General features: G+C 27.5%; 4 protein-coding genes across 8 annotated transcripts; 1 reads left to right on the top strand and 3 right to left on the bottom strand.

Moving 5' to 3' along the window:
- Positions 1-2,061: 2,061 nt before the first annotated feature.
- On the bottom strand, positions 2,062-16,979 carry LOC119605972 (leucine-rich repeat flightless-interacting protein 2). 5 transcript variants are annotated; one of them, XM_037959327.1, is made up of 8 exons: positions 16,636-16,978; positions 14,418-14,602; positions 14,172-14,337; positions 6,576-6,872; positions 6,136-6,499; positions 5,905-6,069; positions 5,660-5,844; positions 2,062-4,591 (listed from the first exon to the last, which is right to left on the bottom strand). In XM_037959327.1, the coding sequence occupies exons 3-8, from the start codon at positions 14,256-14,258 to the stop codon at positions 4,481-4,483; spliced, it is 1,209 nt and encodes a 402-aa protein (XP_037815255.1). In that variant the 5' UTR covers positions 14,259-14,337; positions 14,418-14,602; positions 16,636-16,978; the 3' UTR covers positions 2,062-4,480. The 5 variants fall into 5 exon arrangements, with proteins under 5 accessions (XP_037815255.1, XP_037815254.1, XP_037815256.1 ...); XM_037959326.1 differs by lacking the exon at positions 14,418-14,602 and having other exon boundaries at positions 16,636-16,979; XM_037959328.1 differs by lacking the exon at positions 14,418-14,602 and having other exon boundaries at positions 16,650-16,978.
- A 696-nt stretch (positions 16,980-17,675) lies between these two features.
- LOC119605988 (ras-related protein Rab-10) lies at positions 17,676-21,141 on the top strand. Its single transcript, XM_037959346.1, has 4 exons — positions 17,676-18,074; positions 19,719-19,918; positions 19,983-20,072; positions 20,142-21,141. The coding sequence occupies exons 1-4, from the start codon at positions 17,948-17,950 to the stop codon at positions 20,337-20,339; spliced, it is 615 nt and encodes a 204-aa protein (XP_037815274.1). The 5' UTR covers positions 17,676-17,947; the 3' UTR covers positions 20,340-21,141.
- Positions 21,142-23,631: 2,490 nt separating this feature from the next.
- LOC119605990 (dolichyl-diphosphooligosaccharide--protein glycosyltransferase 48 kDa subunit) lies at positions 23,632-25,594 on the bottom strand. The gene is made up of 2 exons (XM_037959348.1): positions 25,342-25,594; positions 23,632-24,995 (listed from the first exon to the last, which is right to left on the bottom strand). The coding sequence occupies exons 1-2, from the start codon at positions 25,478-25,480 to the stop codon at positions 23,782-23,784; spliced, it is 1,353 nt and encodes a 450-aa protein (XP_037815276.1). The 5' UTR covers positions 25,481-25,594; the 3' UTR covers positions 23,632-23,781.
- A 1,077-nt stretch (positions 25,595-26,671) lies between these two features.
- LOC119606003 (protein CWC15 homolog) lies at positions 26,672-27,724 on the bottom strand. Its single transcript, XM_037959362.1, has 2 exons — positions 27,449-27,724; positions 26,672-27,383 (listed from the first exon to the last, which is right to left on the bottom strand). Exons 1-2 carry the CDS (start codon positions 27,577-27,579, stop codon positions 26,786-26,788), a joined length of 729 nt encoding a protein of 242 aa, XP_037815290.1. The 5' UTR covers positions 27,580-27,724; the 3' UTR covers positions 26,672-26,785.
- Positions 27,725-27,927: the final 203 nt, after the last annotated feature.

Genomic DNA, 27,927 nt, shown 5'->3' with positions numbered 1-27,927 from the left:
TATTTTGTCAGGTTAGTGTGGTTAATTTAGTGACTTCTTTTTCATAGGATGAAGAATCATTTGAAGCAATTCTAGCGATTTTGTATGAGAAAATTATAAAATTAGTTTTTTTAATTCAATTATACGCACTAAAAAGTTAAATAACAATATACAATATTTTATAAACATTAAAAAAGGTAATATTTTTATAAAATTAACTAAAAAATTAGGCAATTATAAAATTGTAAAAAAAATTTTGCGTTTTTTTTTTGTTAACTTTTTTTTGCAAACATTTAGCCGGTTCCGTTTTGTGATATAGTGACTTTACTAAAAAGAAAGAAGTTGGAAAGAAAAAACGCTACAGGGGGTGTTTGTTATGTTTGCATTTGTATGGCATCTCACAGGGTGTTAAAGAAATGTTTATTTTTAAAAGGTTGTCAACGTTATATTTAAAATATAGAAAAATTTGTAAAATTTTTCTGAAATTTAAGGAAATTTTTGTTTTTATTTATATATTTTGAATGAAAATATTTGCTATACATTATTTATCTTAAACGAAAGATACTTCAATTCATTTGAAATACATACATACTTTATTTTTGTCTTGACGAAAAATTTCGAATAAGGTAACGGATGTTTCAGTATCCTTCTCAATAGGTATTGAACTGTTATCGCTATTATTCGATTTAATACCTATGGTTTAAAAGTTTTATTACCAATAATTGTTGAATTAGGTTTAATGAAATCCTAAATGATTGGTTTTATGTTTGATCTAGAATCCAATTTTTAGTCGAATCATAAAATGATCAAACAATTTTTTAAATTTAGAAAAATATTACTTAACAAAACTTTTAATTTTTGTTAACATTAAAATTTTTATTTGAAAATGAAATGAAATTTCATTAAAAATTTACATTTTTACCAAAAGTACCCTAATTTTCACTAGATAAATAAAAACAACAAACAGATTTTATATATTTTTTTAAGTTTTTTTATTTTTTTTTTTTTTGTGTTGTGATAATTTCGTTTATTAATATTTTTTACTCGTTTATATTAATTTACGTGATTTCTTTTTAATTTTTTATTTATTATTTTTTTTAGAATATTGAGCGAAGCAATAGAAAAAAATGTTCGTGTATTTGGATCTTACTTTTAAAAAGGACATCAATTTTTTTAACAATTCTATCAATTCATAATTAAACATTAGACACAGTTACCAAAGAGGCAGAGAGTCCTGTAGCACAATTAAACGTTAAAAATTGTTGGCAAGATTTTTTTTATTTTTTATAATTATTTTATAAAAAAAAAAAACAGTTTTAAAAAAATTGTTTTAAACTTGGCTCAATATATATATAATACATTTATGTATTTAAAAATGTGTTTGGATTGGTATAAATGATAATTATTATATGTTCTGTGTTATTTTTTTATGTATATTACAACATTTTTTTTTTTTGTGTTTCTTTGTTTTCTTTTTTTAAGTACTTAACGATTTTTAAAACCAAATATTTAAAATAAAAAGAGATTATAGCAAAAATTGTTTAAAAAAAATTACAAGCCAAAAGTTTTTTTGCATAAAAATAATTTAAGTTTTAGTTCCTAAAGTATAATAATGTTTATAACTTAATAATTAGAAAAAATTTAGATTTTTCGATTTTTTTACTTATGGCCATTTTATAAGTTAAATTAATATAAAATTTTATATTCACTTTGTTTTCAGTTTTTACTTTTTTTCTTTATCTCTAAACGAAATTATTAACTTTTTTGTTAGTACTTAATTAATTTCGTTTTGTTATTGGTTGTTTGTTTTATATGGTGTTTTTTTGTTTGTGTTTTTTTATAAATACAAAATCTATATTTTTTTAATACATAACAGCTAAATATTCCTTTTTCTTACTTCAAAATTACAAAAAAAAAGCGCTAAAATTTAAATATTTTCAACAAAACAGTTATAAAAATGTTTCAACTACAAAAAAATTTAAATAAAAATATTGTTTATAAGTGTGTGGGTGTGTATTAAACAATTTGTTTATACAAATTTTTTACTCTACATTTACTAAATGTAGCTTGGTTTTTAAATTGTTATTAAAAAAATGTTATATATAAGAGAAAAATATAGAGTTAGAGAGCGAGAGAGCAGTGCAGAGCATAATAATTACAAAAAGAAAAAATATATATATTTATTATGTTGTGGTTAGTTTATTCTGGCGGTTTTTGTTGGTTTTTAATGTTTTTACATAGAGATTTCAAAAAAAAATATTGAAAATATAATGAAGATTTTATGGTGAAATTTTCGCAATTGACCTCAAATAAAACTAAAATTTCTTTTCGATTTCCAAATTCTCCTTACATCGAGATTTTTTCAACAGTTTTGAAGCTAAAGTTCGAATTGTTAGAAAATGTTAGAAAAGTTGACCTAAAATAAAATTAAAATTATATTTTTATGAATTCTTATGATTCTCTTTCATTTTAAAACCTTAAACATTTTTCGAACATAATTTCGAATTTCGAACTTAAGTTCGAATTTTCAAATATACCTTAAAAAGTTTATATTCTGCAACTACATTAAAAATTTTATAAAATTGATGAATTATTTTCAAAATTTTTAATTTCGAATTGGGAAAATCTAAGAAATTGGCATAAAATATAATTAAAATTAAACTTTTATGAAACCTCTGGACATAAAGAATCTTTTAACGATTCTAAATTCTTTTCGAATTTTCAAAAATTTTTTAATTTTTAAGGTTTTCTGAACGTAACTTAAAATTTTCTAAAATATTTTTAGGGAATCCTCATGACCTTCAAACATTTATCGAACTTTCGAATGTCTGACATAGTTAAATAGTCAGTTTTTAACTTCTTAGTTAAACCTAGTTGAAGACATTGTTTAACTTAAACAACTGCTTTATTAAACCTAGATTTTAATACCTTATATTTTTTTGAAAAAGCTAAATTTTATCATTAATTTATAAATTTTTATTTCATCAATTTTTATTCTTCTAACTTAACTGTTAGTTAAATTAGATTAAAAAAAATATGGTTTAACCATAGATTTTCGGTTGCTAAGTTAACCATCCCTTGTAAACAAGATAATATTTTAATGGAATGACAGCATTTAAAGTTTTAGCTTCGTTTAAACTAAGAATTTTGAGCGATCTGAGATGGATACTTTTAAACTGACAGAATTCCATTTTTAGAGGACTTTAATAAATATACTTTCTGCTTCAATTAGAGAAAATTGTAGAGAATGATATTAAAATGACAAAAATATGGTATAATAAAACACAGAAACTATAGTTTAAGTAAGGTTCCACTTTAAGGCTTAACTTTTACAGTTTAATTAAATGTTTTATATAAACTGTTTTATATAAACTTGGTTTCAACTATTAACCTTTCAAAGTTAAATGTAATATCTGATACGGCAGTTCCTTAAGGAAGAGCAAATCCTCCCTCATGCAATATGCTAAGCATGCAGCATAGATGCCAGGCAGTTTTAAATGTGTCATGTTTAAACTCTGTATAATGAAGTGAAAAAATAAATTTTTCTATATTAAAATGCATTTCTAGTTTAAACTAAGTTTAAGCAAATACTAGAGATTAAAAGAAAGACAAAACTTGGCAATGCCTTTAAAGTTTAAACTACTACTTCAAACATCGAATTCTGCAAATAATCCTAAAATCACCACCATATTTTCCTAAATTTTACGAAACCTCTATGTGTGTGTGTGAAATTGTTTATGGTTAAATACATATAACTAATTATACATATCTCTATTGTATATATGTATGTATATATTTAAATGGTTTTCTTTATAAATTATAAATGTGTGTTAAAGTGTTTGTGTTACTTCTTTCATTTCTCAAAAAATTTCTATTTTAATATAAATGTATGTATATAATTGTTGTGTGTGTGTTTTTTAATGTTTCTGGAAGATGTTTGTTTGACATTTTTCAATAATAATATTTGTAAAAGCTTGTGTTTCTTAATTACAACATTTATTAAATTGTTGTAAACACCATAATTTGTTTTTTTTTTCTTTTTTCTTACTAAATTTCAAACGTCTTTTTGCTTGATTGATCTACTTTGATGCCCAATTGTTTCAAATTGTTTCGTTTTGTTTTTCCTAACTCAATGCCCATTACTACTACTATTACTTCTACTATTTGTATACGTGTTTGTTGTCATCGTTTTATTTGTGGCGACGGAGGAGGATGAGGAAGGGGCCATGACGGCATTGTTACTAACATCGGTGGCGTCACTGTCATTAGTACGCGTCGCATTCGTTTTGTAATTATATGGCGTTTGTTGCTGCTGTTTGTTATGATTTTGCTGATGAATTGGTGATGTAGAATATTGTTTATTTGTTGCCATTGTATTCTCACTATCAACATTATTAGTTGTTGCTTTTGTTGCTACTGCTGCTTTTGTTGTAGTAGTGTTATTTTGAGACATACGCTGATGCTGCTGCTGTTGTTGTTGCTGATATCCTCCATATATTGGTCAGAGATCCTTGAGCAAAGCACTTTTGGCATTCTTTAATTTGTCCAAACGTTTCAGTAGATGATTATTTGATGTTTCTAATTCTTCGAGTTTTTCCATTGCCTCACGATTCTGAAATAAATAAAATTTATTTAATTTTTAGAACAATTTTGTAAAGCAACAGTTACATTTGTATAAAAAAATATTGCTGAATTAATTTTTGTAGAAAAAATAGGTGCTGAATACATTTGTTTTTGCTGAATACACTTGATATGAATAAACTATGTTGCTGAATTAATTTTTATACAACAATTTATTGCTGAATACATTATTTATGAATAAAAAATGTTGCGGAATTCATTTCTATATAAAAATTATTGGCTGAATACATTTTGGATAGAAAAAAGTTTTGCTGAAAAGGTTTTTTATAAAAAAAAATCCAGCTGAATAAATTTTTTTTATATAAAAATACTTGCTGAATAAGTTTTTTATAAAAAATTGAAGCTGAATAAATTTTTTCATAAAAAAATTCTTGCTGAATAAGTTTTTTTATAAAAAAATTGGGGCTTAATAAATTTTTTCATAAAAAAATTCTTGCTGAATAAGTTTTTATAGAAAAAATAGTTGCTGAATACATTTTTAAGAGAAAAAAAATTTATCCTAATTCATTATTCACAGAAAAAATTTCGCTGAATTATTTTTTTAGAACAATTTTTTGTTGAATACATTTTTAACATAACATATGTTTGCTGAATAAATGTTTTTAAAAATCTGTTTTAAACGAATTTTTATAAAAAAACTTTTTTGCTGAATTAAATTTTTATACAAAAAAATGCGGTATTGTTTATTAATTTTATTTTGCTGAATTACTTTTTTATAGAAAAAAAACATGAGGGTTAGATTTTTATAAAAAATGTGTTGCTGAATTAAACTTTTATAGAAAAATTTATATATTTTATATAAACTTTTTTGGTGAATTAAGTTTTTAGAAAAAAATATTTTGCTGAATACACTTTTCTTTAGAAAAAATTGTTGCAAAATTTTGCTGAATTAATTTTTTATAAAAAAAGTTTGCATAATCATTTTTTTACAGATACAATTTCTGCTTAATCAAATGTTTATAAAAAAAGCTCTGCTGAATAAGTTTTTTATATAAAAATTCGATATTTAACAAGTTTTTTACAGAATTTTATAAATTACCTCTCTTTGCAGTTTCCTCCTTTCGATTTTAAGTTCTGCTTCAGCTTTTTCAGCCGCTTCAGCTGTACTTTTATAACGTATAACTTGTGTCTCGGAACGTGCTAAACTCGACTGAAGACTAGCAATTTCCTGTTCTGCTTTTTGTAATTTATATTTATAATCCGATATGATTTTATTAGCTTCTCCTAGATAATATATAAAATAATTAATAAAATGCAAGAATTCATTTAAAAGAAAACACATACTTTGAGCTTCATAATCATCATCGTCTGAACCTAAGGGACCATTTGAAGAATTGCCTTTACCACGACCTTTGCCCTGACTTTTATACGTTTCTAATTGTTCCTGCAGCTGCTGGACTTCGTGTTGTAGCTGCTGTTTCTCTTCGCTAAATTTCTTAAGTCGAACATCTGTTAAAAAAGTAATTTTTAATATATTCTTCTTCAAGTTATATCATATAGTCACAAAATAATTACCTAATGATCCTTGTACCGAACCCAATAATTGTGCATTTTCCACACTGACTAGAGCACGTTTGGCATCAGTGCCATCTTCATTTTCTATAGCCACAATAACTAAGCCTTGTTCTGCTATCAGTGTATCACGCTCATTGAGCTGACCCTGTACCAGTTTAAGCTCTTCGCTTAGCTTATCCAACGATCGTTTCAAGGCATTACAATCGCGTGTCTTTTCCTTACATTCACGCTGTAATTGTGAATATGATTCTTCCATATCTTCCAGTTTGTCTTTCAACAACTGTATCTGATACGTTTGTGAGGCACGATCGTTATCCAACTGAGCATTCGCTATCATAGCCTTACGAAATCGTTCTTCGACATCCTTTATAAAAGGAATTATAAAAAATTGATTAAAAGCGATTTGTTTAAGGGGTATAAGTTCATATGTATTTCAATACCTTTAACTCATGACGTATGTCTCTTAAACTGCGGCCTTCCTCTTCTAGTGAATCTTCACTACTGCGTCTCGATGACATTGAATTTCCTCTTGTTGAATTTAGTAGACCAGTAACTGGTGAACTACCTAAACCCAGACGCATGTGTGACAGTGGTGTAATGCCGGTAACGGTTGAGTGCATATCGAATGCACGATCTGCATTAGATTCTTGTTCTTTTTGCTGCCTTTCCAATTCTCGCATACGTATTTCACGAGCTTCCGCTCGAGCATGCCTTCTGGCAGCTAATCTAGCCTCAGCCTGCAAAAGAAAAACGAAAATTTAATATTTAATTAAAATAAACTTTAAAGAGAAATTATTTATTAATTGGGAATTTAGAATTTTTACCAAATATAATAAATTGTTAACTCACTACCTGTTGTTCATTAAGTGTTAATAGTAATTAGTCATGCGTTTTTTTTAACTACATACATAAATCAATGAAAATCAACTAATGCATGACACATGTGTTTTGTGTATCTTTTAGCTATAAGGTAATGAGTTTTGCATACAAAAGTTTTAAAAAATCCCTTACATTTAATTGAAATTACTTGTATTTTAAATTATTTCTTAAACATTACGCTAAAGATACATATTTCGCTAAATAATTTAATTAAAAATACGTGCCTTTGTTTGTTAGTTTTTAATACTGAAAAAGAAACAACAAATGTACTGTTGTGCAACAAAATTGATTCACCAATTTATTAGCGTAAATAGGACTCAACCTACACTTCAAAGTTTAAACAGTACAAAGTTAACAAGAGAATCGAAAGATTTATTGTGGGCTCTTAAGTAGAAAACTATTAAGAGAAACAGTTGATTTGAAGAGTTTTTTTAATTCAAACAGAGTTACCTAAATGTTAAACAAATATGTACTGAAAAGCAAAAATAGTTTTGTACTTTCAACTGCGGGTCAATTATTCTGAAATACTGTAATAGTTTAATTCTAGTTAAATAAAACAATTTATTTAAAGGTGAAAAAGTTGGGAAACTTATAGATAGATAGATAGATAGATAGATAGATAGATAGATAGATAGATAGATAGATAGATAGATAGATAGATAGATAGATAGATAGATAGATAGATAGATAGATAGATAGATAGATAGATAGATAGATACATAGATAGATAGATAGAATTTCCAGCTAGAGATGATAGGGAAAACTTCAGACTGAAATTCCTTGGAAATCACCGATAATAGGGTGATTTTCCTCTCTACTTGTCTATCTTTGGATCTTCACAATCTACGAAGGGAATCACAATGGAGTTGTGACTCCACTCGCAGTTGCAATTTTTTATGGTGCATAACCCTTCTTAATATAACCTTACCTAGATAATAGAATGATTATATGATTATATTGTCGATTTTCGTAATGATCAGGCCTAACTTGGCTCTTATACAGAGTTCCCTTCAGAAATCAGTTTTATTATAAACGGCACATATTTGATCCTAGCCCCCATATAAAGCCAGTTTCAGAAAAATGTCGACTAACAAATTCCGATCTATCTATCTATCTATCTATCTATCTATCTATCTATCTATCTATCTATCTATCTATCTATCTATCTATCTATCTATCTATCTATCTATCTATCTATCTATCTATCCATCTTGCCTCTCCTCTTATCGATCGATTCAGATAAGAGGAGTCTGGGTCTGATTTGATAGGAATGCTTAAAGGCGGGTGTCGAACCAATATTTCTATGCGTTACATACATCACTGCTTATCTTTTTAATATAATGCAATCGCAACTATAAATTAAATATCAAAGAGATATATTTCAGCGTTTAGCCGCATTAGAAATTGAAACATACAACAGCTTGTTACTGAAATATATTCCTTTTAATAAACTCCTATAAATACAACCAGCTATCATTTTCCTTTTATTAAGCTAGCCGCAGAAATTTATACTTGAAAAAAAAAATAAATAAAAAAACAATATTTGTACAACGTTTAACTGAAAATTGAGATTACAAAGACGTCTTCTGTAACATAATATTTCTATTTAAAATGACAATGTGTTAAACGTTTCTTAATTAACAGGTTTATAAAGATTTTTTTCACAAATAAATATTTTGAAAAATTAAACTTAAAATTGTTTATATTAACAATCTATAGATAATATTTATTGTCTTGTAATATATTTTATTACTAGAAAATAAATAGCTTTTTCTAAGTATTCTATATAGCAAATTTATATTAATATTTTTACTGCCTTTTGTTATGACTATAGATACTTTAATTAGATAATATAAATATTTATTTACAAAATTGAGCTTTTTAATGCTTGAGGGTAAAAGTAGTTAAATATTGAATTATTATTTAAATGGTGAAATTCTATTTTGGCAATGTTCTATTATAGCTTTCATAACAATGTGCGAAAATTATCAATTTTGCTTATTTCAATGCATAAGATTTTAGTGCTATTGATGAAAAAACTTTCCATGCTAATAACAAACAGGCAAGAGATTTGAAAAAAAAACTAAAAACTAAGCAAATATACAATTCTTTTAGAATATTTGTATTAATTTTACAAAATTTAGTACTTAACTTCTCATCCAAAGTTTACGTTAGAGATTGAAAGTTTTTCCCCCAGATGTTATCTTTTTATGGGGGAAAACCATTCAGCTTCAACTTCTTTCCCGACAAAATTTAACAATTTTATTTGTATTTATATTGCAATTTAAATTAATTTCAAATGAAGGGGTCACATACTCTTGCACAATTTAAATTACATTATCAAACTAACTAACTAACTAATTTTACTTTGACGTTGATAATATTAAATTATTTTTCCACGTTTATTACAAGACCTTCAATTAATGTTTTTGTTATATAACAAATTAAGTAATTAGGAGGTCTTTGGACCAAACACTATTTAAATTATCCTGGTTGAACATAGTAGAGTTATCAATAATAGCTTTATTTTTAAAAAGTATTTATAAATAAGAAGTACTAGATCCATTTAAAGATCCTCTTTTTATGAACTAAATAGTACCAAAGTCATTCTTATACATAGACGCTTATTAACTCAGAATCCTTCATGATTAATGTTAACTTAAATACGTTCAATATGATAGAAAATTTAAAAAGTACCATTTCAAAATCAAAACAATCCCTCACTGTTTCATTGTATAGTTTCTTATTTATTTATTTAGCTCTTTAAATTTTCATTATTTCAAGCCGTTTTCTAATCTGCTAGACGGATTCGAATCCCTCCAGGGACAATGGTAAAGGAGTTAAAGAACTAACTAAAAATACCAAAATGTAGTTTTAACCGTTTACTCCCTAAAGGAGCTAAGAAATAGGACACCTATTTGTTCTTTTAATACACACTAAATGTTCGAATTTTGGTCCAAATACCAGAAAATTTTTATTGAAACTAAATTTAAGAGTTCCTAAAAAAAAAAAGAACCTACTTTACAGAGAAAGCCTGTACAAAATGTACAACTAAATCAGTTCAGTTAAATTTTCACAACAATTGTTGCCCATAATTTCTCACAATTCCCATACAAAAAAACTACAATGTAACTTTTTTTTTTTAAAATAGCATGTGTATAGAGTAATTTTTAATTAAGCTTACAATCTGATTGGCTTCATCAAGGAATTGTACCAATAGTTCATCATACGGTTCGGCATACTCATCATCATTGTCATAATCTTCTTCATTATTTAAATCATGATCATCGTCTTGCTCTTTATAACTACTTTCTTTAGTTACAACACTTGCAGTTGACTCGACTGCATCTTCAGTTGTTTGCTTAGACTTTGTGTCTGGAGGAGGAGATGTTGTTATCGTATTGTCATTATTATTATTATTATGTGATGTCTGTTCCTCAACAATAGAACTTTCACAGATTTGCACGGGAGTAGTTATTGTTGTGCTGTCATTTAAAAATATATTTTCATTGGATTCTTTTGCTTCTATAGCTTCTTCTATGGGAGAGTCTGGTTCTTGCTGTAGTTGTTGTTGGTTTTTATCAATTTCATTATTATCTTTATTTCCTTTTTCGCTAATAGTATTATTTGCAGTCGCAGACATTGTCGTGGCTAATTCATTGTTTTCATCTTGTTGTTGTTCTGGTTGTTTGTTTTCTTCGTTTTGTTTATCAATGTTATCAATTGGTGTAGATAATAATTCTTCCACCTGTTGTTGTTCTTTTTGTTGTAGTATTACTTCGTTTGTCTCTTCTTTGTCATTAGTATTGTTGTTATTATCACTTATTGTGGAATTTTGCATTTGCTCTGTTGACTCTTTGTCAACTTCATCTTTTTCCTTTAATTCATCAATATCTTTATTTGAAAGTTCGTCATTGGAGTTGTTGTTCTTGGAAATTTCTTCGTTGTTTTCAATATCGTCGTCAAGTTCTTTTAAATCGGTATCGCTAAAATCAAACAACTCCTCGATGATTTCATCGTTTGCCACTTCAACATTGTTGTTGCTGCTGCTACTGCTAATAGTGTTGTTGCTGTTGTTTTGGTTATTCATAATAGTGTTGTTGTTGCTGTTGTTATTATTGTTGACATTAGTTGTAGTTTTTTTAGTTTTTGAGGTTTTCAATGCTTTTTTAATGAATTTTTTACTACTACTAGTACTACTATTGCTGTTGTTATTGTTGTTTTTATTCTTTTTATTAGTTTTTGTTAAACTCGAATTTGTATTTGTTTTTGTAGTTTCAACATTTTTATCAGTTAATTTTTGTTCCACTGACATTTTAACTTAGTTTTTTTTTTTCTTCTCTCTGTTCCTTTAATTTTAATTCAAACTGCTTATTTTTTTATTTTAAAACCTTGTTTATTTTAATATATTTTCTGTACTTGTATTTTTTTCAAAAATTTTATTTACTTTTGACTACGTAATCACAGCTTTTTTAAATTAACATTTCAAGTTAAAAATTATTTATTAATACTGAAATAATAAGTATAAGTAAATCTACAAAAACTCGATTTTTTTTTTCTTCTTAATAATTTTTAAGTTATATTTCTTTATTTTTTTAACGATCCACAGATTATTTCGTTTTTAACTTGTGTACGCTTACTCACTGTACGTCGACAACTGACGATCTAACTCTCTTTTATCGTTGAAAGTAGCTAATAAATAAATTTTTAGTAAACGACAGGGTTGACATGCATGAGGAATTTATTTTAGCGTTTTTCCCTCTTCTTTTAAGAAAAAATAAACAAAAAAAAAAAAGAGAGTGAACACACCAAACATGTTTTAATATAATAATAGTGATCGCATGAGTAAATCGTAAATTTATGAATGAAAACTTACAAATAAAATTAGATACAATTCACAAATTATAACAATAAATTTAATAAATCCAGTCTATGTTTTGAAGTTACGCAATAGTTTTGAATGCAAGTAATATTTATTTTTTGTAAAATGCGTGTTAAAAAGGATTGTATCGGAAATGCTAGTTTTAAAAAACACACATTATTATAATTTTTAGTTTCCTACAAATCATACAACTAAATATTTCAATAAAATTGCTAAACCGAAATTTTTTAACAAAATTTCAAAACCGAATTTTTTTAATAAAAATTTGTATACCAATTTTTTTAATAAAAGTTTCAAAACCAATTTGTTTTTTATAAAATTTTCAAACCAAAATTTTTTTATAAAATTTTCAAACCAAAATTTTTTTATAAAAATTTCAAAAGCAAAATCAAAAAAAAAAACAAAATTTTTTAAAAAAAATTTCAAATCCAAAATTTTTTAATGAAAATTTTAAAACCAACATTTTTTATAAACATTTCAGAACTAAATTTTTTTATAAAATTTTCAATCAGAGATTTAAAAAAAAAAATATAAAATTCAAAACCAAATTATTTTTTATAAAATTGAAATTAAAAACAAAGAAAAATTATATTTCAATACAAAAGTTTTCGATAAATATTTTAATACAGAAAAATTTTCTCTAAAATTTTCAAAACTGAGAATTTTCTCTAAAAATTCCAAAACTCAAAATTTTCTATTAAAATTTTAATATAGACAATTTTCTATAAAAATTTCAATATAGAAATTTTTTTTAAATTTCAATATAAAAATGTTCTATAAAAATGTCAATACTGAAAAATTTTCTATAAAAAAAATACTGAAAAAATTTCAATAAAAATTTCAAAAATAAAAACGAAAATTTTTTTATAAGAATTAAAAAAATTTCAAAACAAAATTTTTTTTATAAATACTTTAATACAGAAAAATTTATATAAATATTTTAATACAAAAAATTTCAATACAGAAAGTTTTCTATAAAATTTCAATGCAGAAAATTTTCTATAAAATATTCAATATAGAAAACTTTCTATAAAATATTCAATACGGAAATTTTTCTATAAAAATTCAATATGGAAAATTTTTTATAAAAAATTCAATAAAGAAAGTTTTCTAAAAAAATTTTAAAACTCAAAATTTTCAAAATTTTTGAACTGAAAATTTTCAAAATTTTAAAACTCAAAATTTTAATACAGAAATTTTTAATAAAAATCTACAATTTTCTTAGTTTTTTAGCTTTGGATTCATTCATTATTCTGGACTATAGTATAGTCTGTAGTATGGACGATAGCCTAGCCTATACTATGGACTATAGTCTTGTCTATGTTTGTCTTTAGTTTGGACTATAGTCTTATCTATAGTTTGAACTATAGTCTAGTCTGCAGTTTGTACGTCATGAAACTCTTATACTCTGGACTATAGGCTATACTAGTCTATGCTCTGGACTATAGTGTCCATAGTTGGGACTATAGTCTTGTCTTTGAACTAAAGTCTAGTCTACAGTTTAGTCTGGAGTATTCACCCCTACTTGATAACTTTGGTATTCTGCATTTCGATTCGAAGCTCTGTCACTAAAATAACTTACAAAAACGTAGTTACGTTCGTAATGCAGAATACACACAATCGTAAAGCATTGAAATAAAATGGAATTGCTTCTTCTTTTTCTTACGATTCAGTTATTTGTTAGAATGCCAATTTTCGAATGTAGAGTAACGTAATCGAAATGCAGTCTAGTCTACAGTCTGGACTATAATCTTGTCTATAGTTTGGATTATAGTCTAGTCTATACTCTGGACTCAACCTCAACTATTTATGGACATAATTGGGATAAATCCTCTCTGCTAAAATGTTTGTAATTCAACGTACTTATTATTTAAACGTCCTTTTATACTAAAATTATGTATGTCAGAATGACATCATTTACTAGGAGCGTGCTTAACGCCTTTTTTCCAATCTAAATAAAAATTAACAACTTTTGTCATTTTAGCGCACGATACATAAGGATGCAAATAAACTAATTAAAAATTGACAACAATACCTAAATCCATAAAACTTGAATTGAATATATAAACGCTAATGAACTACATGCTAAAAACAAACATATACAAACAGCTATGTATGTATGTTTAGCAGAAAATGTACTCAAACGACAAAAAAAAGTACACAATAATAATCAAACTATCAATCGATCCATCGATTGTTTGTTTCTCTTCTTATCCCATATTTGGGAGAACAAAAAAACGCAATAACAATATTAATTATTAATGTTAATATTTACCTCTTTTGCTATTTGATCTAAAGCTTGATCTTCGGCATTGACACGCGAATTTCCACGACGCCGTCCTACGGCACTTGTAGTATCCATATTATGTTGTAATCCTGCTGTAGTAGTTGTTCTTTTTCTTGTTGTTGCTGTTGTTGTTTTTATTGTTTTTTATGTTGAGCTATAAATGTGAGATTATTTTTATGTTTTAGAAGTAGAAAAAAAATCAATCATCACAATTTCATTTTTTATAAAACATACATTACAAAAAACACAAACACAAGCACACTTAAGAGGAGTGCACAGAGGAGGAACGAAACGGAGTGTAAAACAAATGCTGAAAGCTTTTTTTAATTTTACTTAAAAAAAATGTATAAACTTATTTGCTTTTTGTTACTAGAAGAGTATTTAATTTTTTATGTTTTCTTTTATAAAAATTATTTTGGCTGTTTTTTGATAGTGTGATGATGTTGTCGTTGTTAATGTTGTTGAATGAACGCAAAGAATGAACAAACTAGGTGAAGATTGCTTTTATTATTATTTTTTTGCTTGTTTAGAGTAAGTTTAGAATTTGTTGTTGCTGCTGCTTGTTTTCTATTTCAAATATTATGCGGTAAGTTGATTCAATATGTATGAGACACTTTGCACACGATTTTTCTATTAGAAATACATACGTACATATATATTTTTAACTTTTATATTTTATTACTGTCAAAAACACATTAAGGCCTTATATGGACGTTGGTGTTTTTTTTTTTCTATTAACGATTCGTAAAGTTGTTAATACAAATCAAGAATTGTAAATAATAATGTTAAAAGAAATATGAAAAAAATATGTTAAAAACAAATATGGCTTGAAGGTTTAAGAAGCATATGATTGAAGAACATATTAATAAGGAAAGAACATTTTTCTAAAAAAAGTAATACCTATTGTAAATTGAATGTTTCTTCCAAAATATAAGTTTCAAAGCTTGTTCTTTAGAAGCGTTATAGATTCGATAGAATGCCCTATATAATTCTAAATTAATTCCCGAATCTTTCGGAATTAGTTTTACAAAAGGAAAAAAAAAGAGTTACTCAGTTTTCACTCCTTCTAGAGATTATTTTTTAAAAAATTCTAAATTTTTTCTTGGGATTTGTTAACATTTTTATACAAAGTAGCAAAATTCAGTCAGTGGTTAAAATTATTGTTTTAATAGTATTTGTATGACTAAGTGAGTGAGTATGTGGTTTTTATTGCACTTTTGCAAGGGTGGGTTTTGAACCACCCAAATTTGTCAAGTATCAAACGAATTACACTGTCTTTCTTTTCTCATAGCGAAGGGGATATTTAAGTTATAACAGGATTTTTACATTTCTTTCAACTATATTTAATAATTTATAGGTATAAGAAATAAAGATAGTAACAATTGAATATATTAATTCCATACAATTTAAAGTTGAAACTTCCAAATAGAAGATATGACTTTTGTAAGCAAAAACTTTTTAAAATTATTAACAATTATTTAAGTATATTGTTAAAAATTGTTATTTTGTAAACCACTTTTTAAAATATCTTAAAACATCTTTTCTTTTGACTGGGTATCAAAGAAGTAAAATAATCAATAAATTCTTCAGTCAAAATAAATGTGAGTTTGTGTTGTTGTTTACTGCAGCTGTGTGGTAGTATGTGCAAAAGTTGCAATTGATTCTTTAAACCTTTAACTTTATATTATATTCTTTAAGATTTATGCACTCGCAAAGGGTTTCAAACCAAACTTAACATTTGAAAAAGGAACTTTTGCACCGGCTATCGCTGTTGCAGTGATGCACTACACCTTTATACATATACCCAATAAGCATTTAGGGAAACTTATTTACATACCAACATAGTTAAACAGTAAATAATGTTCATATTTCAAAATTTTATTTAAGATTTTTAAAATAATATGAAGTTGGAGAAAATCACTTATCTTCACAATATGTTCTGCAGGAACACAGTCTCGTTTGAAATCCAGATTTACTTAAAAACATTTATTTACAGTTTAATATTTATAATTTCACCAAAATGGGCTTCAGCAATGGATATACCTAACCCAGTAGGGAATATCGTTGCATCCAGTTAAAAATCCTGTCCTTAACCGATGCAGAAAAAAATGTATTTAAAATATTACACAATTTAATACCGAGCAATCACTATTGATTTATCAATATGCTTGACCCTGCCACTAAGATGAGAACAACTGCCTTCGTCCAAACCCCTAAATATGCTTATTGGGTATGATCGATTATTGCGGTCGCTGCGCAGTCAACGCAGCTCGTTTGACTAGCTACTAAAGCTGTGTGCCGAAATCAACACCTTCGCTTTTTTTTTCTTTCTTTTGCGTTCACTCCTTTTTAAATATATTACTACTTGTTTTATTATTAATTATTTAATATTTTTGTTAAATTTTTATATAAAATTTTCCATTCTAAAATTATTATTTTTTTTAGTTTGCACCTTTTTTTCTTTACTTCGTTTGTTAATATAAAAAATATATAGGAAGAAAAAAAGTTCATGTCACACTTGAGATGGGTAGTAATAATTTTTTGCAGCACCACTCTTCTCTCCCATATCTTTTTTCTCCAATTGCAGCAATTAATTGAATGTCGTTATAGCCATGTAAGGCCTGGAAATATTTAAATAATTCGTATGTATATTTATATTTGGCTATTTAGGTTGATAAATTCAATTCTTTTTTCTATTATTATTGTATTCAATTATTTTTTAATTCTCTTTTTTTCACAAATTCACTGCTCTGGCACACATCAGAGCCCAGCGCCGACAAACATTAACGACAACGTCGCTTAACACTAAAAATTTCGGCGGCGGTATAAAATTTTTGACGCGCAAGTTCAGCCTTTATTTTTCTAAATGAAATGTTGCCAGAATTTCTAAAATTAATATAAGCCTATATAAAAAGTCGACATTCGGCTCTATTTTGACGAAATGAAATGAAAAAACTTTTAAAAATGGATCCCATGTAAACATAATTTTGTTTCCTATTCGTGATTTAATATTCCTTACGTTAGGAAGGTATCGCTGTGTGTTTAGAGTTACTATCATAACATCTGCTCCTGCTAACAACCTTGGACGACATCTAGATACAAAAATTTAATATTGGCTAACATTAAGAAACTTTTGCTTGTCACTGTAAATATACAGTGGAGGAACAAATAATAGGTTCATTTTTCTTTTAAAAACTTTTCATAAAAAATAAAAATTTAATACAAGTGTTTCAGATATACAACACAGAAAATTAATTTTTATTGATATAAGTATGTGCTTGGAATCTTAATTTATTATAAAATTGCAATTTAATTATAAAAAAATACTATTTTTAAGAAATTTTACAAAAATTTCTGGGAATTCAAACAAAGAAAAATGTTCCCCTTTCTCTTTTATTCTCTTTTGTAAACAATTCATATAAAGGAATTTCTCTTCAAATTCAAAAACATTGGCAACACTTTATTTTTTCTTCTCCGATAATATTTTTTTGCTGTCAAATGCAAAGAAGAGGAAGAGAAACCAAAGAAAAATATAGGATATTACAAAAAGAATTGCACTGAAGAAGAAAAAAACATAAAGATTTAAGTTAAAAACTAAATTTAAATAAAGAAAATTTAGCCATAAGTTTAATTATATAAAGAACAATAAAGTAAACTACAAAAACGTTTGTTACAACAGTAAAAACATTGAAATAACTTACAACTAAACTAGTAGAGGAAAAAGCAAAAAAAAATCCCAACTACTTGTGCGACAAAAGCAAAAAATGGCCAAGAAAACGTATGATCTTCTGTTCAAACTGTTGCTAATCGGCGATTCAGGTGTTGGAAAAACATGTATACTTTTCCGTTTCTCGGACGATGCCTTCACATCCACCTTTATATCCACCATTGGTAAGTAATTCCTTCAATGACATTTATGAGTGTGCACACTCATAGCTCAATAAAAAAAATAATCGTAAAAAAGGTGGGGGTTTTGTAAAAATGTATCCAGCCATCTATCCATCACCTTTATTTTGTGTACAAGGGCGTGGTATACCATTACTACAAACTCAAAAGTGTTAATTGGAGTTTGGATTTTGGAATATTGACCGGAAAAGGGCAATTTTCTAAATGCGATTAAGAAAAAAAGTGTTAATGGATTTTTTCCACTTATAACGAGACGTTTCTTTCAGTTTGTAGGTCGTTGGGTTGGTTTGTAATGTAACTAGCGATATTTTTTGTCTATAACATCATTTGTATTTATGGCTTGTTTTATTTTATCATTTTGCTGTAGTTGACCATAGTTGGATATAGAATTTATTTGATATTGTTTAGTTATTTATGGAATGGAAGTAAATCGTAATTAAATAATTACATAAAATAAATTGTGACGCATTGTATTGGTGTAGTAGAATTGAACGTAGAAAAAAAAACATATACAATCTACTAAATAAGAGAGTTGCCAAATACAAAAACAATTAAGAAAGTAGTGTCGGTTAAGGTCGGGTTTCGGATACCCTACACAGATGTAAAATTATTTGCAAAAGTAGGCCTTTGTCAATGTAGTCCTACTTTATGGACTGCATGTGATGCATTTAGTAAAAATAATTTTTCATTGAAATTGAATTTAAGTTTAAAGAATTTTTGGAAGTGAGGACTATATCATAACTATAGAGTAGACTTAGACTATACTCAACTATAGACTAGGCTATATAGATTAAACTTTTGACTTGGTATTGTAAGAAAGCGTTGTCAAAAGAACGAAATAATGTGCTACTTAGGAACAATAAAGAACAATTTATAAGTCACCAACAGCAGCACAAAGCAAATTACAACTTCTCACTGCAGTGTAGGGCACCAAGAGTATAAATATAAAAAAAAACGTTAAAAAAAATAAATTAAAAAAGACAATATAAGATTAACGGAATTTAATATGTTGCTGATAACATTTGATACTAGTCTTTTCATTTCATTTATTTTCCTGTTCGTTCTTTTTATCGTAAATGTATTTATTATTTTCTAGGGAATTTAATTAATGTGCATGCGTTCACTTTTTTTAGTTCAAGAAATGAACTAAATGTTTGCGTCATTTTTTTAATTAAACCACATACAAATTGTTTTAAATTCTTTTTATTTTAGAATGAGGATGTGTTGGTAAATGTATGCAAAATATTTAAGAGGCTAAATATTTGTATTATTTTCTTTAATATTTCTACATGTATGCCTAGATTGCGGACTTTGAAATATTTGTTTTAAAAACTTTTCCAGTTGTATCTTTTTTGTACCCTACACCGGTAGAGTGTGGAAGGTTTAATGTTTGTGCTGATGTTGGCCAACAAATTAAAATAGAAGTCTACTTAGCGATATCCGTCCTTACTTCGATGTTTCCGTCCCTGTAATGCTTGTATCAAACACAAATCCCATTGAAACGGTCCATTATTTCCATTAGGTCATAAATATTTAAATTTTGTGTGAATCGGTCCAAAATTGACAATTGGTCTGATATAAGGCAACATTTTGAAATGTATTTTCTATCATTTTTTTTTTTAATTTTAGGTATCGATTTCAAAATCAAAACCGTTGAACTCAGGGGTAAAAAAATCAAATTACAAATCTGGGATACTGCAGGCCAGGAACGTTTTCATACCATAACAACATCATATTATCGTGGAGCGATGGGGATAATGCTGGTATATGATATAACGAATGAGAAAAGTTTTGAAAATATCGTTAAATGGTTAAGGAATATAGATGAGGTAAAATGTTATATAATTTTTAAATTAAATGAAATATCAAAACGATATCAACGCTTTTTCACAGCATGCAAATGAGGATGTGGAGAAAATGATATTGGGAAATAAATGTGACATGTCAGACAAGCGTATTGTCAGTAAAGAACGTGGTGAAGCGGTAAGTTTGAAAGAAAAAAGAAATTACAAAGCAAGTTTTTAATGTTTACTTTCTTTCTGTCTTATCTAGATTGCCCGTGAGCACGGTATACGTTTTATGGAAACCTCAGCTAAATCTAACATTAACATCGAACGTGCTTTCTGCGAACTTGCCGAGGCTATATTAGATAAAACAGCTGGCCGAGAATCTGCCGAAAATCCCGAGCGTGTTGTTGTCGATCGTCGAAATAATGAAAAACCTCCTGCCTACAAGAATTGTTGTTCTTAAAACACATAAACTAATAAAACCAATATAAAAAACCAAACTGAAACGATAAACCAACCAACAAGAACAATTTTATACCACAAATCTGAAAAAAAGAAACGATATATTTAAACTTTTTGCTAAATTCCAATAAAACAAATAAAACACATCATCATTAACTACAACAAACAACAGCAAACCACAAAACATTCTAATCAAAAACAAGAAATTAATGTCAACCTAACAACAACAACAAACAAAAACTTTAAAAAAGAAATGAACCTTTGAAACTAAAAAAACAAAAATTTAAATAATAATAATAATAAGTTCACTTTGCTACAACCACACATTAGCACATTAATAAATAAAAAACATACATACTATATACATAAATTACATATATAAATAACATTTATACGTCATTTATATACTACAGATATATGTGTGTATACATACTTAACGTTAATCCACTCTCCCCCTCCAAAAAAAACCCTCTCCTCACAACGTACATAAATTAATTAATTATAAATTAAGATACATGCATAATTTATATAACAAAACAACAAGTTTTACTATTATTATTTTTTTAGTTAAATACAAGAAAAATAAATCATTATGCTTTTTATATATGAAGACGATATAAGAAAATGAAAAGGCGGTAAAAAGTAAAGAATTAATACACTTGCATATAAAAAAATATAAAGTTTTTGTTAATTTAATATAAAAAAGAAAACTGGATAAACAAACAGAAAAAAAATCAAATTATGAGACGTCAAATTGTGTGCGCAAATAAAAAATAATAACTGGGAAAAAACAAAAAAAAAAATGTTTGAATTTATTTATCATTTGATTTTTTTTTATCAGGTTGATTATTTTCCCAACAGTTGCAAATAATTTAAGTACACACACATGTAGTATAAATAGTGCGTATATTCAGTAGATAAGTCAACAATTTATTGCTAGAGTCAAAATTATGCCTTTTAAATCGTATTGTTTTCAAGAGCTGAAAATGACGGTTATTAAAAACCCGATTTTCCTTTAAAATCTAAGTTTGATTTAGGAATTTCAAAATTATTTCTTTATTTGATTTTGAGGCTGAATTTACTTTTTTAGTTTAATTAATTGTATGATTTATATCAGGTATGGATATTTCAATACTATTGTACTTTTACAGTACTTTTGACAACAAAAAAAGAAAAAATAATAAAATAAGGGAGTAGACAATAAACTAATCAATAAACTGGGCGATAGACGAGTCCATAATATAACTATTATGGTTGTATCTTGGACGAGTCAAGAGATTATACCCTACACCACTATAGTGGGGAAGATATTATGCGTTTGTGCTGATGTCTGTAACACTCAAAAATATTGGTCCTACCAATCGGCTCGGAATCACTTTCTGAGTCTATTAAGCTATGTCAAGATAGTTTGATGAAATTTTGCACATACCTTTCTCTTGACCCAAGGACGAATCTTATTGAACATGGTTGAAATCGGTCTATAATTTCATCTAGCCCCATACAGTCGTACAACAACCCCTCACCCCTAAATAGGGCTCTAGAGCTGATAATTATGTTGAATGTTTTAGTATCTCTATAAAAATCGGCACAAATTAGTTAATTAATACAAAGCCCCCTTCAGAAAATATAATTCTGCATAAATAACTTTTATATAAACGTAAATGCCTCTACCAACAATCATTAGTATGGGGCATATTTACCCTTGCCTCCGTATAACCCCTCCATCATCAAATTGTCTAAAATTTGTTTAATTATTTCGAAATTAAGACCAAAAACAACTTGAATGCTTATTTAATAGTCCATAATGCTTATTTAATAGTCCATACATAATATTCACAGGTGTAGAGTTTTATATAGTCGGCTATGTTTTAATTTGTAATAGATTGAATTTAAACTAATCTTAATAAGTTAAATCGACTCATTATATTAATGAAATTAAGAAAGAGATCAAATTAATACGAATGAGTCGATTCTTGTGCTTATTTAAACTCCAGAAGCTTAGGGATCCTAGAAAAACATTAAATTTGACATAAAGACGGCTGTTTCGCAATGTTCCTTACATAATTTTTTAACAAACTGCTTTTTGACTTTATTCCTACGTTCACAAGTTTTTTGACATTCCTTTTTGAACTTAGCCTCAGTATAAACTTTTATTTAGTAAATTACTTGCCAAATTCGCATTGGAAATCATTTCCATACTAAAAAAGGTTTATTTTCTGATCATTTATACCTAAAATCTAATATTTGGACAAGTTATGGAACTGTAAAAAAGTTTAAATAGATTTTTTTTGCAATTTGTTTACCTTTTTTAATCAAGAAGTAACGAATTATGTTATAACGAATAAAAATACATTTGACATTTGCCCTGACATTCTAAAAGAACATAAACAACACTTTCCCGCTCAATGTTATAGTTGTATTAGTAACTTTAATGCATTTCCTTTAAAAAAATGCAGCGTCTGATTAGAACGGAAAAGTGAAAGTGTTTTATTAGAATTAAAAGTGTAAAATTAATAGAAAAATTATTTAAATTAATAAGAAATGTTATAAATATACAAAACAGATACAAAATAGTGATATTTTGTTAACTGTGAAATGAAAAAAAAAAAGAAGAGAGTAATGAAAGAGCTATTTAGAGTTTGTTCGCACATAAAAAAGTGTTAAATTTGCATTTGTTGCTACAAATTTAAAAAATAAAGTTTAAAATTATTAATTATTAAAATTTTTAGCTTAAAATTTAAAAAAAATGTGTTGATTAATGTTTGTGTTAAAAATTTATCGTTGTTACAATTTAAGTTGTTGATAAGGATTGTCGCAAAGTTTTTGAGACAGGTGGGTGCTCCTTTTTGGCTTTTTGATATTTTAAAGTCCGGAAAAAACGTTAATGTTATATTCATATTAGTTTTATTTTGAATTTAATAAATGGGCTAAGAAATTTGTTATTCCAATCATCTAAACATGATTTTCAATATTCATTGATGCCACTAGATTTTCACCAAATATGTAACATCTAAAACTTTAGCTTTCCTGGGAAAAGGAAAGTTCAATATAATTTGAGACTAAATTTTAAAGAATGTATCGCATGGTACTAGCCAACAGTTTCCAACAAATATTAAACATATTAAAAATTATAGTCGATTATGTCCGATCATATCATACCGTATACTGGAAGGCATCACATGACTTTTCATTTTACGGCATTTTACAAAATCTTAAACATAAAAACAGTTAACTTTCCCAACTGCAGTAAATGCATTTTCAAAGTCTTAACCTTAAAAAAAAATACCAAACTCTATTTTTTATAATTTTTAATATAAGACTTTATTTTTCCTTTATTTATAAAAGTTCTCAATACAAATACTTAAAAAGTCTATTATAGACTCATTATAGGGGACGTCTTCTATTCCCGCTAGTTTAATTTAGTTCCTTAAAAATTCCTCTGCTTATTGAGTCTTCTTGCTGTCACCCTTCTTAACAGCAGCCGAACCGGGAGTTTCTTCTTTGAAATGTAAAAATACCAAAGAGAATATAAATACACCCACCATCATGGAGAAGGCGCTGCTGTAGTAAGGGAAAGCACTGGGTATGAAACGTTCATATTGAGTGTGTTCTAATGGGCGCACCGAGACTTGCGTAGTGCTATAAAGTTGTGTGTAACCAATACGATCATAATTAACCTTAAACTGATAGACACCATAGACATCGGGTATTTTAAATTTAGCTTCAAAGCGACCACCAGAGACATGTTTAAGGGTGGTGCGTACAAAGGGATCAATGCGTACAAATTCCAATTGTACATCGTTGGCATTGAAAGGTTGCCATTTGTCTTGAACCAGTTCTTCAATAGTAATCGAGTAGACTACAGGTTCAGTGATAGTATAGGCTTGCTCTGGTGGTTGGGTTTCTCCTTCCTTGTGGTGTTTAACTTCAGCTACACGTAGGCGACCAGTTTCACCAAATACCCATTTGCTAATGGCCGAGGCAGCATCACGATTGCCGGAATGATCAAAATGTTCACCAGTTTGAGCATAAGTAATAGGATTAGTAAAAGCTTCATCGGAAAAGAAATGCAAAGAACCAGAGAACACAACACGTGCATTGTTGCGAGCCTGTAGAGCAGCAATCAACAAAGTATTCTTGCCTACAGCATGGGGATAATCTTTAATGGCCTGATCGGGATTATAACTATAGGCAGTGCTTTCGGCGGTCAGCAATTGCAATACTAAGGAGTTTTCTTTATCAGCCAATAGACCGGTACCACGATACAACAACGGTTTACCACCAGCCTTACGACTATCACCTACAATTGTAGGGGAGTTGATTAAGTTGCGGGCAGCTGTTAAAATGGTGGTATGATCACCCTTATCAGAGATATCGTAGTGTAAGTGATCTAATACCGAAGCACCTTCTTCATCGATTTCAAAACCACATTCAGAGGCAAATTCTCTTAAGGCATCACCAGATTGTTCACTGCCAGCCACTAAGACATTGCCACCATCATCCACAAATTGAGCCAATTTCTCGACACTTAATTCTCCACCAAATTCTTCGACACTAGGGGCAAAAATTATTAAATTTTTATATAGATATTCGCCGTAACGCGACAATAGTAGATTGGCATCATCAGCTAATTTGTAGGTCAATTTAAAGCCACGCTCTGAAAGAAATTTAGTAGAAATTATAAGGTTTAAATGAAATGATAGGTACCTATATCCCGGCAACGACTCAACGACTTAAATTAAGTTCTGTACGAAAAGAGAATGCACTTATAAACTGTCCAATGAGGTTGGACACTACTAGAAACTTTTCCTGCTTTTAAATTAGCAGTCAGGGGACTAATGCTAGGTTTGTTCCCTTTCCCTTTGAGACAGTGATGTTTTGTTATTTATTTTTTCACACTAATTTGAACATTTCAGTACAATTTTTTAGATTTTTAATCATTTTTATCCTATTTTCCTTTTTTCTTACAGAACTTTTGACCACGTCACAAATAACGCACTTACCCTGCAATGATTTAAAGAACATAGAGTGGGTTTCGCGAATGGCTAAATTATCCAACAAAACCAAAGTATCAGCATCACTTTGCAATACAGCTTGGCTATAATTTGCCAAAGCAAATATTAATAATAAATATTTCCACATATTTTTTTTATAAATTAAACGCCCTTTATACAAAAATGCTGATAAATTAACGAAATGACAAGAAATGTACTGAAAAAATATAAAGCCGGTTAGTGTTGTAGAGAGATTTGAAAAACCGATTACTATAGTAATAACGGGTAACTAACAGAGTTGTAAAAAGTAGTAGCAAATGCCATGATAAACAAACTGTGTTTTTAATAGGAGTGTTGTTTTTGTATGACCGTTAAAGTTTATTTTGGTTTGAAAATGTCAATAGAAAATTAATGCAAAGTTAAAAATTGTGAAAATAAGATAATGTAGAGAAGTAACGGTATTTTTCGGTTGAAAATGACAGAACGTTGTAGAATATTAACTAGAAAATTAACAATAATTTTATAATAATTAAAAATAATAAATAAATATCAAGAAAATGTGTGTTTAATAAAATATTTGAAAAAATATTTTAAAATAATAAAATTTTTAAAAATAATTATTTATTAATATAATAAAAGTTTATTATAAAAATATAATATATAAATATGAAAAAAATATTAAAAAAATCAAGAAAATCCAAGTTTCCAAAATTAAAGAATATAACAAAATATGTATATGAAAAATCATTATCAAAGTTTTCAATTAAATATTAAAAATAAAAATAGTGAAATAAACAAAATAAATAAAAGTGAAATTTTGAAAAAGTATTAAAAAAATTAAATCAATTAATGAAAGTTATGCAAAAAAGTATTCATTAAAAATAAAAAAGTAATAAATATATAAAAAAAAAAATAAAAATTAAAAAAAAGTATTAAAAAAAGTTGTAGTAGTGCTTTTTCAGCTTATGGAAGAAAGAATTATCATCCTTAAAAAATATGGCTGATTTATAAAGAAGACTTCATCAATATACATATAATTTTAGGTGAGTTAAATCTTTATTTTTTAATTTATTAGTTTTTAAACATCAAGTCATAGTTACAGAGGTTCTTAATTTTTGCTAAAAAATGGAGTTTGTAAATATCTCTGTAGAATTTGACAAATGTTTTAGGCAGAAAATTTGAATTGTTTTCGAATATTAAACTTTAAAAATCAACGGAGTAAATGTTTCTTTAATAATCTTAGTTATATTGAAGGTAACAACTATTCCTTACCTTAAATTTTGATAATGAAATAACAAAATTAATGTGTCCATTAAATAGAATCCAAAGTTTCAAAAAATTTATATAATAATCTTTAAAATTTATTACGATAACTTGTACTTCACTTAAATCATAAACTGTTTTAGTAGAAAAGAAGACAAAACATCCTTATTGTCCCGTCTTTAGAAATCCTCTATTTAATATATTTCTCCATAAATTTCTTATGAAATTCACTACGCAAAGAATCATTAATAAAATGTGATTTCTTCTCCGGTTCGGTGCGAGCACAATTCTTGAATACCACATCATCATCCCAACGACGTTTAACCTTTAGATCAGCCGTCTTTGTATTGGCTGCAGTGGCCGCGGAGCCAGCAGCATAGTTAATTAAGGGATTACCCGATAAAATGTTTTCCATGCGTATACGTTCTTCCTCTTGTTTCTTTTCTTGCTCTTTACGTTGTGTCTCTTGCAAACGTTCCTGTTTGATTCTATTCAATTCCGCTAATAGGGCAGCAGTGTCATCTTCATCTTCAGAGTCGGAATCGCTGTCAGAGGAGTCATTATCCACAGGGTCATCAGCATCTAAATTGACTGGTGCAGCTGGTTGATCTAACTTGGCTCTTTTACTGCTAGAGCCTCCTGTTGTACTTGACGAATTATTGGCTTCTATGGCTTTGCGCACAATGGAGGGTAAATTTTTATTGGGTCTGACCTCACGTTCGCGTTCTTCCAATTCTTTGCGGAAATCACGGGCACGCAATTCATCGGAGGTGCCTTGACCAGTTTCTCTGTAAATAAAAAAACAAAATTAATACCATTTGTCTTAAAACATCTCTAAATTATAGCAACTTACCTGTATTTCAATCTTGTGTGACCAGGCAAATCTCTGCTGGAATATTGTTTGCTTAAAGCACTTAAATCTTTCTCTCCTTTACCACTGCCTCCTCGGGCGGGATCAAATGTGGGTCTAGCAGCTGTAGTCATGTTTTTTTATGAATTTTATTAAGTTTTTATTAAGATTTATTGAAAAATTGCGTATTTTTGTTGAAATTTCTATGTATTATTCACAAAATGAAAACGTTTTTTGTTGTTTGCTCTCTTTTTCTTTATTTCATGACAGCTGGCTTCATTTTGGAAGTGTTCGGTAATAAAAAAAACTAAAATACAGGGCGATTCACTTAATAGGATAAGTAACTTTCATAAAACAGAGTGTGTGCGGTTAAACATACTGTTAAATTTAAATTTTAGGTAAAACTTCTTTTATTTTGTTAGTTTAACAGGAAATTACAATTTTTGATTAAACAATAAGGCATATTAAAGATTTTCAAATTA

Source organism: Lucilia sericata, unplaced genomic scaffold, assembly GCF_015586225.1.
Source record: "Lucilia sericata isolate MDLA Ls3-8-SP2 unplaced genomic scaffold, ASM1558622v1 Contig000544F_arrow, whole genome shotgun sequence".
NCBI lineage: Eukaryota > Metazoa > Arthropoda > Insecta > Diptera > Calliphoridae > Lucilia > Lucilia sericata.
This window is presented reverse-complemented; position numbering and strand designations above follow the sequence as displayed.

Excerpts from the sequence above, each read along its gene's own strand:
- LOC119605990 (XM_037959348.1), bottom strand. The coding sequence starts at position 25,480 with ATGTGGAAATATTTATTATTAATATTTGCTTTGGCAAATTATAGCCAA. Across the intron at positions 24,996-25,341 it reads GTTCTTTAAATCATTGCAGG|AGCGTGGCTTTAAATTGACC; the intron begins GTAAGTGCGTTA and ends AATTTCTTTCAG.
- LOC119605988 (XM_037959346.1), top strand. The coding sequence starts at position 17,948 with ATGGCCAAGAAAACGTATGATCTTCTGTTCAAACTGTTGCTAATCGGC. Across the intron at positions 18,075-19,718 it reads CACCTTTATATCCACCATTG|GTATCGATTTCAAAATCAAA; the intron begins GTAAGTAATTCC and ends TTTTAATTTTAG. Across the intron at positions 20,073-20,141 it reads GTAAAGAACGTGGTGAAGCG|ATTGCCCGTGAGCACGGTAT; the intron begins GTAAGTTTGAAA and ends TGTCTTATCTAG.
- LOC119606003 (XM_037959362.1), bottom strand. The coding sequence starts at position 27,579 with ATGACTACAGCTGCTAGACCCACATTTGATCCCGCCCGAGGAGGCAGT. Across the intron at positions 27,384-27,448 it reads CACACAAGATTGAAATACAG|AGAAACTGGTCAAGGCACCT; the intron begins GTAAGTTGCTAT and ends TTTTATTTACAG.
- LOC119605972 (XM_037959325.1), bottom strand. The coding sequence starts at position 11,329 with ATGTCAGTGGAACAAAAATTAACTGATAAAAATGTTGAAACTACAAAA. Across the intron at positions 6,500-6,575 it reads ACATACGTCATGAGTTAAAG|GATGTCGAAGAACGATTTCG; the intron begins GTATTGAAATAC and ends CCTTTTATAAAG. Across the intron at positions 4,592-5,659 it reads GGAGGAAACTGCAAAGAGAG|AATCGTGAGGCAATGGAAAA; the intron begins GTAATTTATAAA and ends TATTTATTTCAG.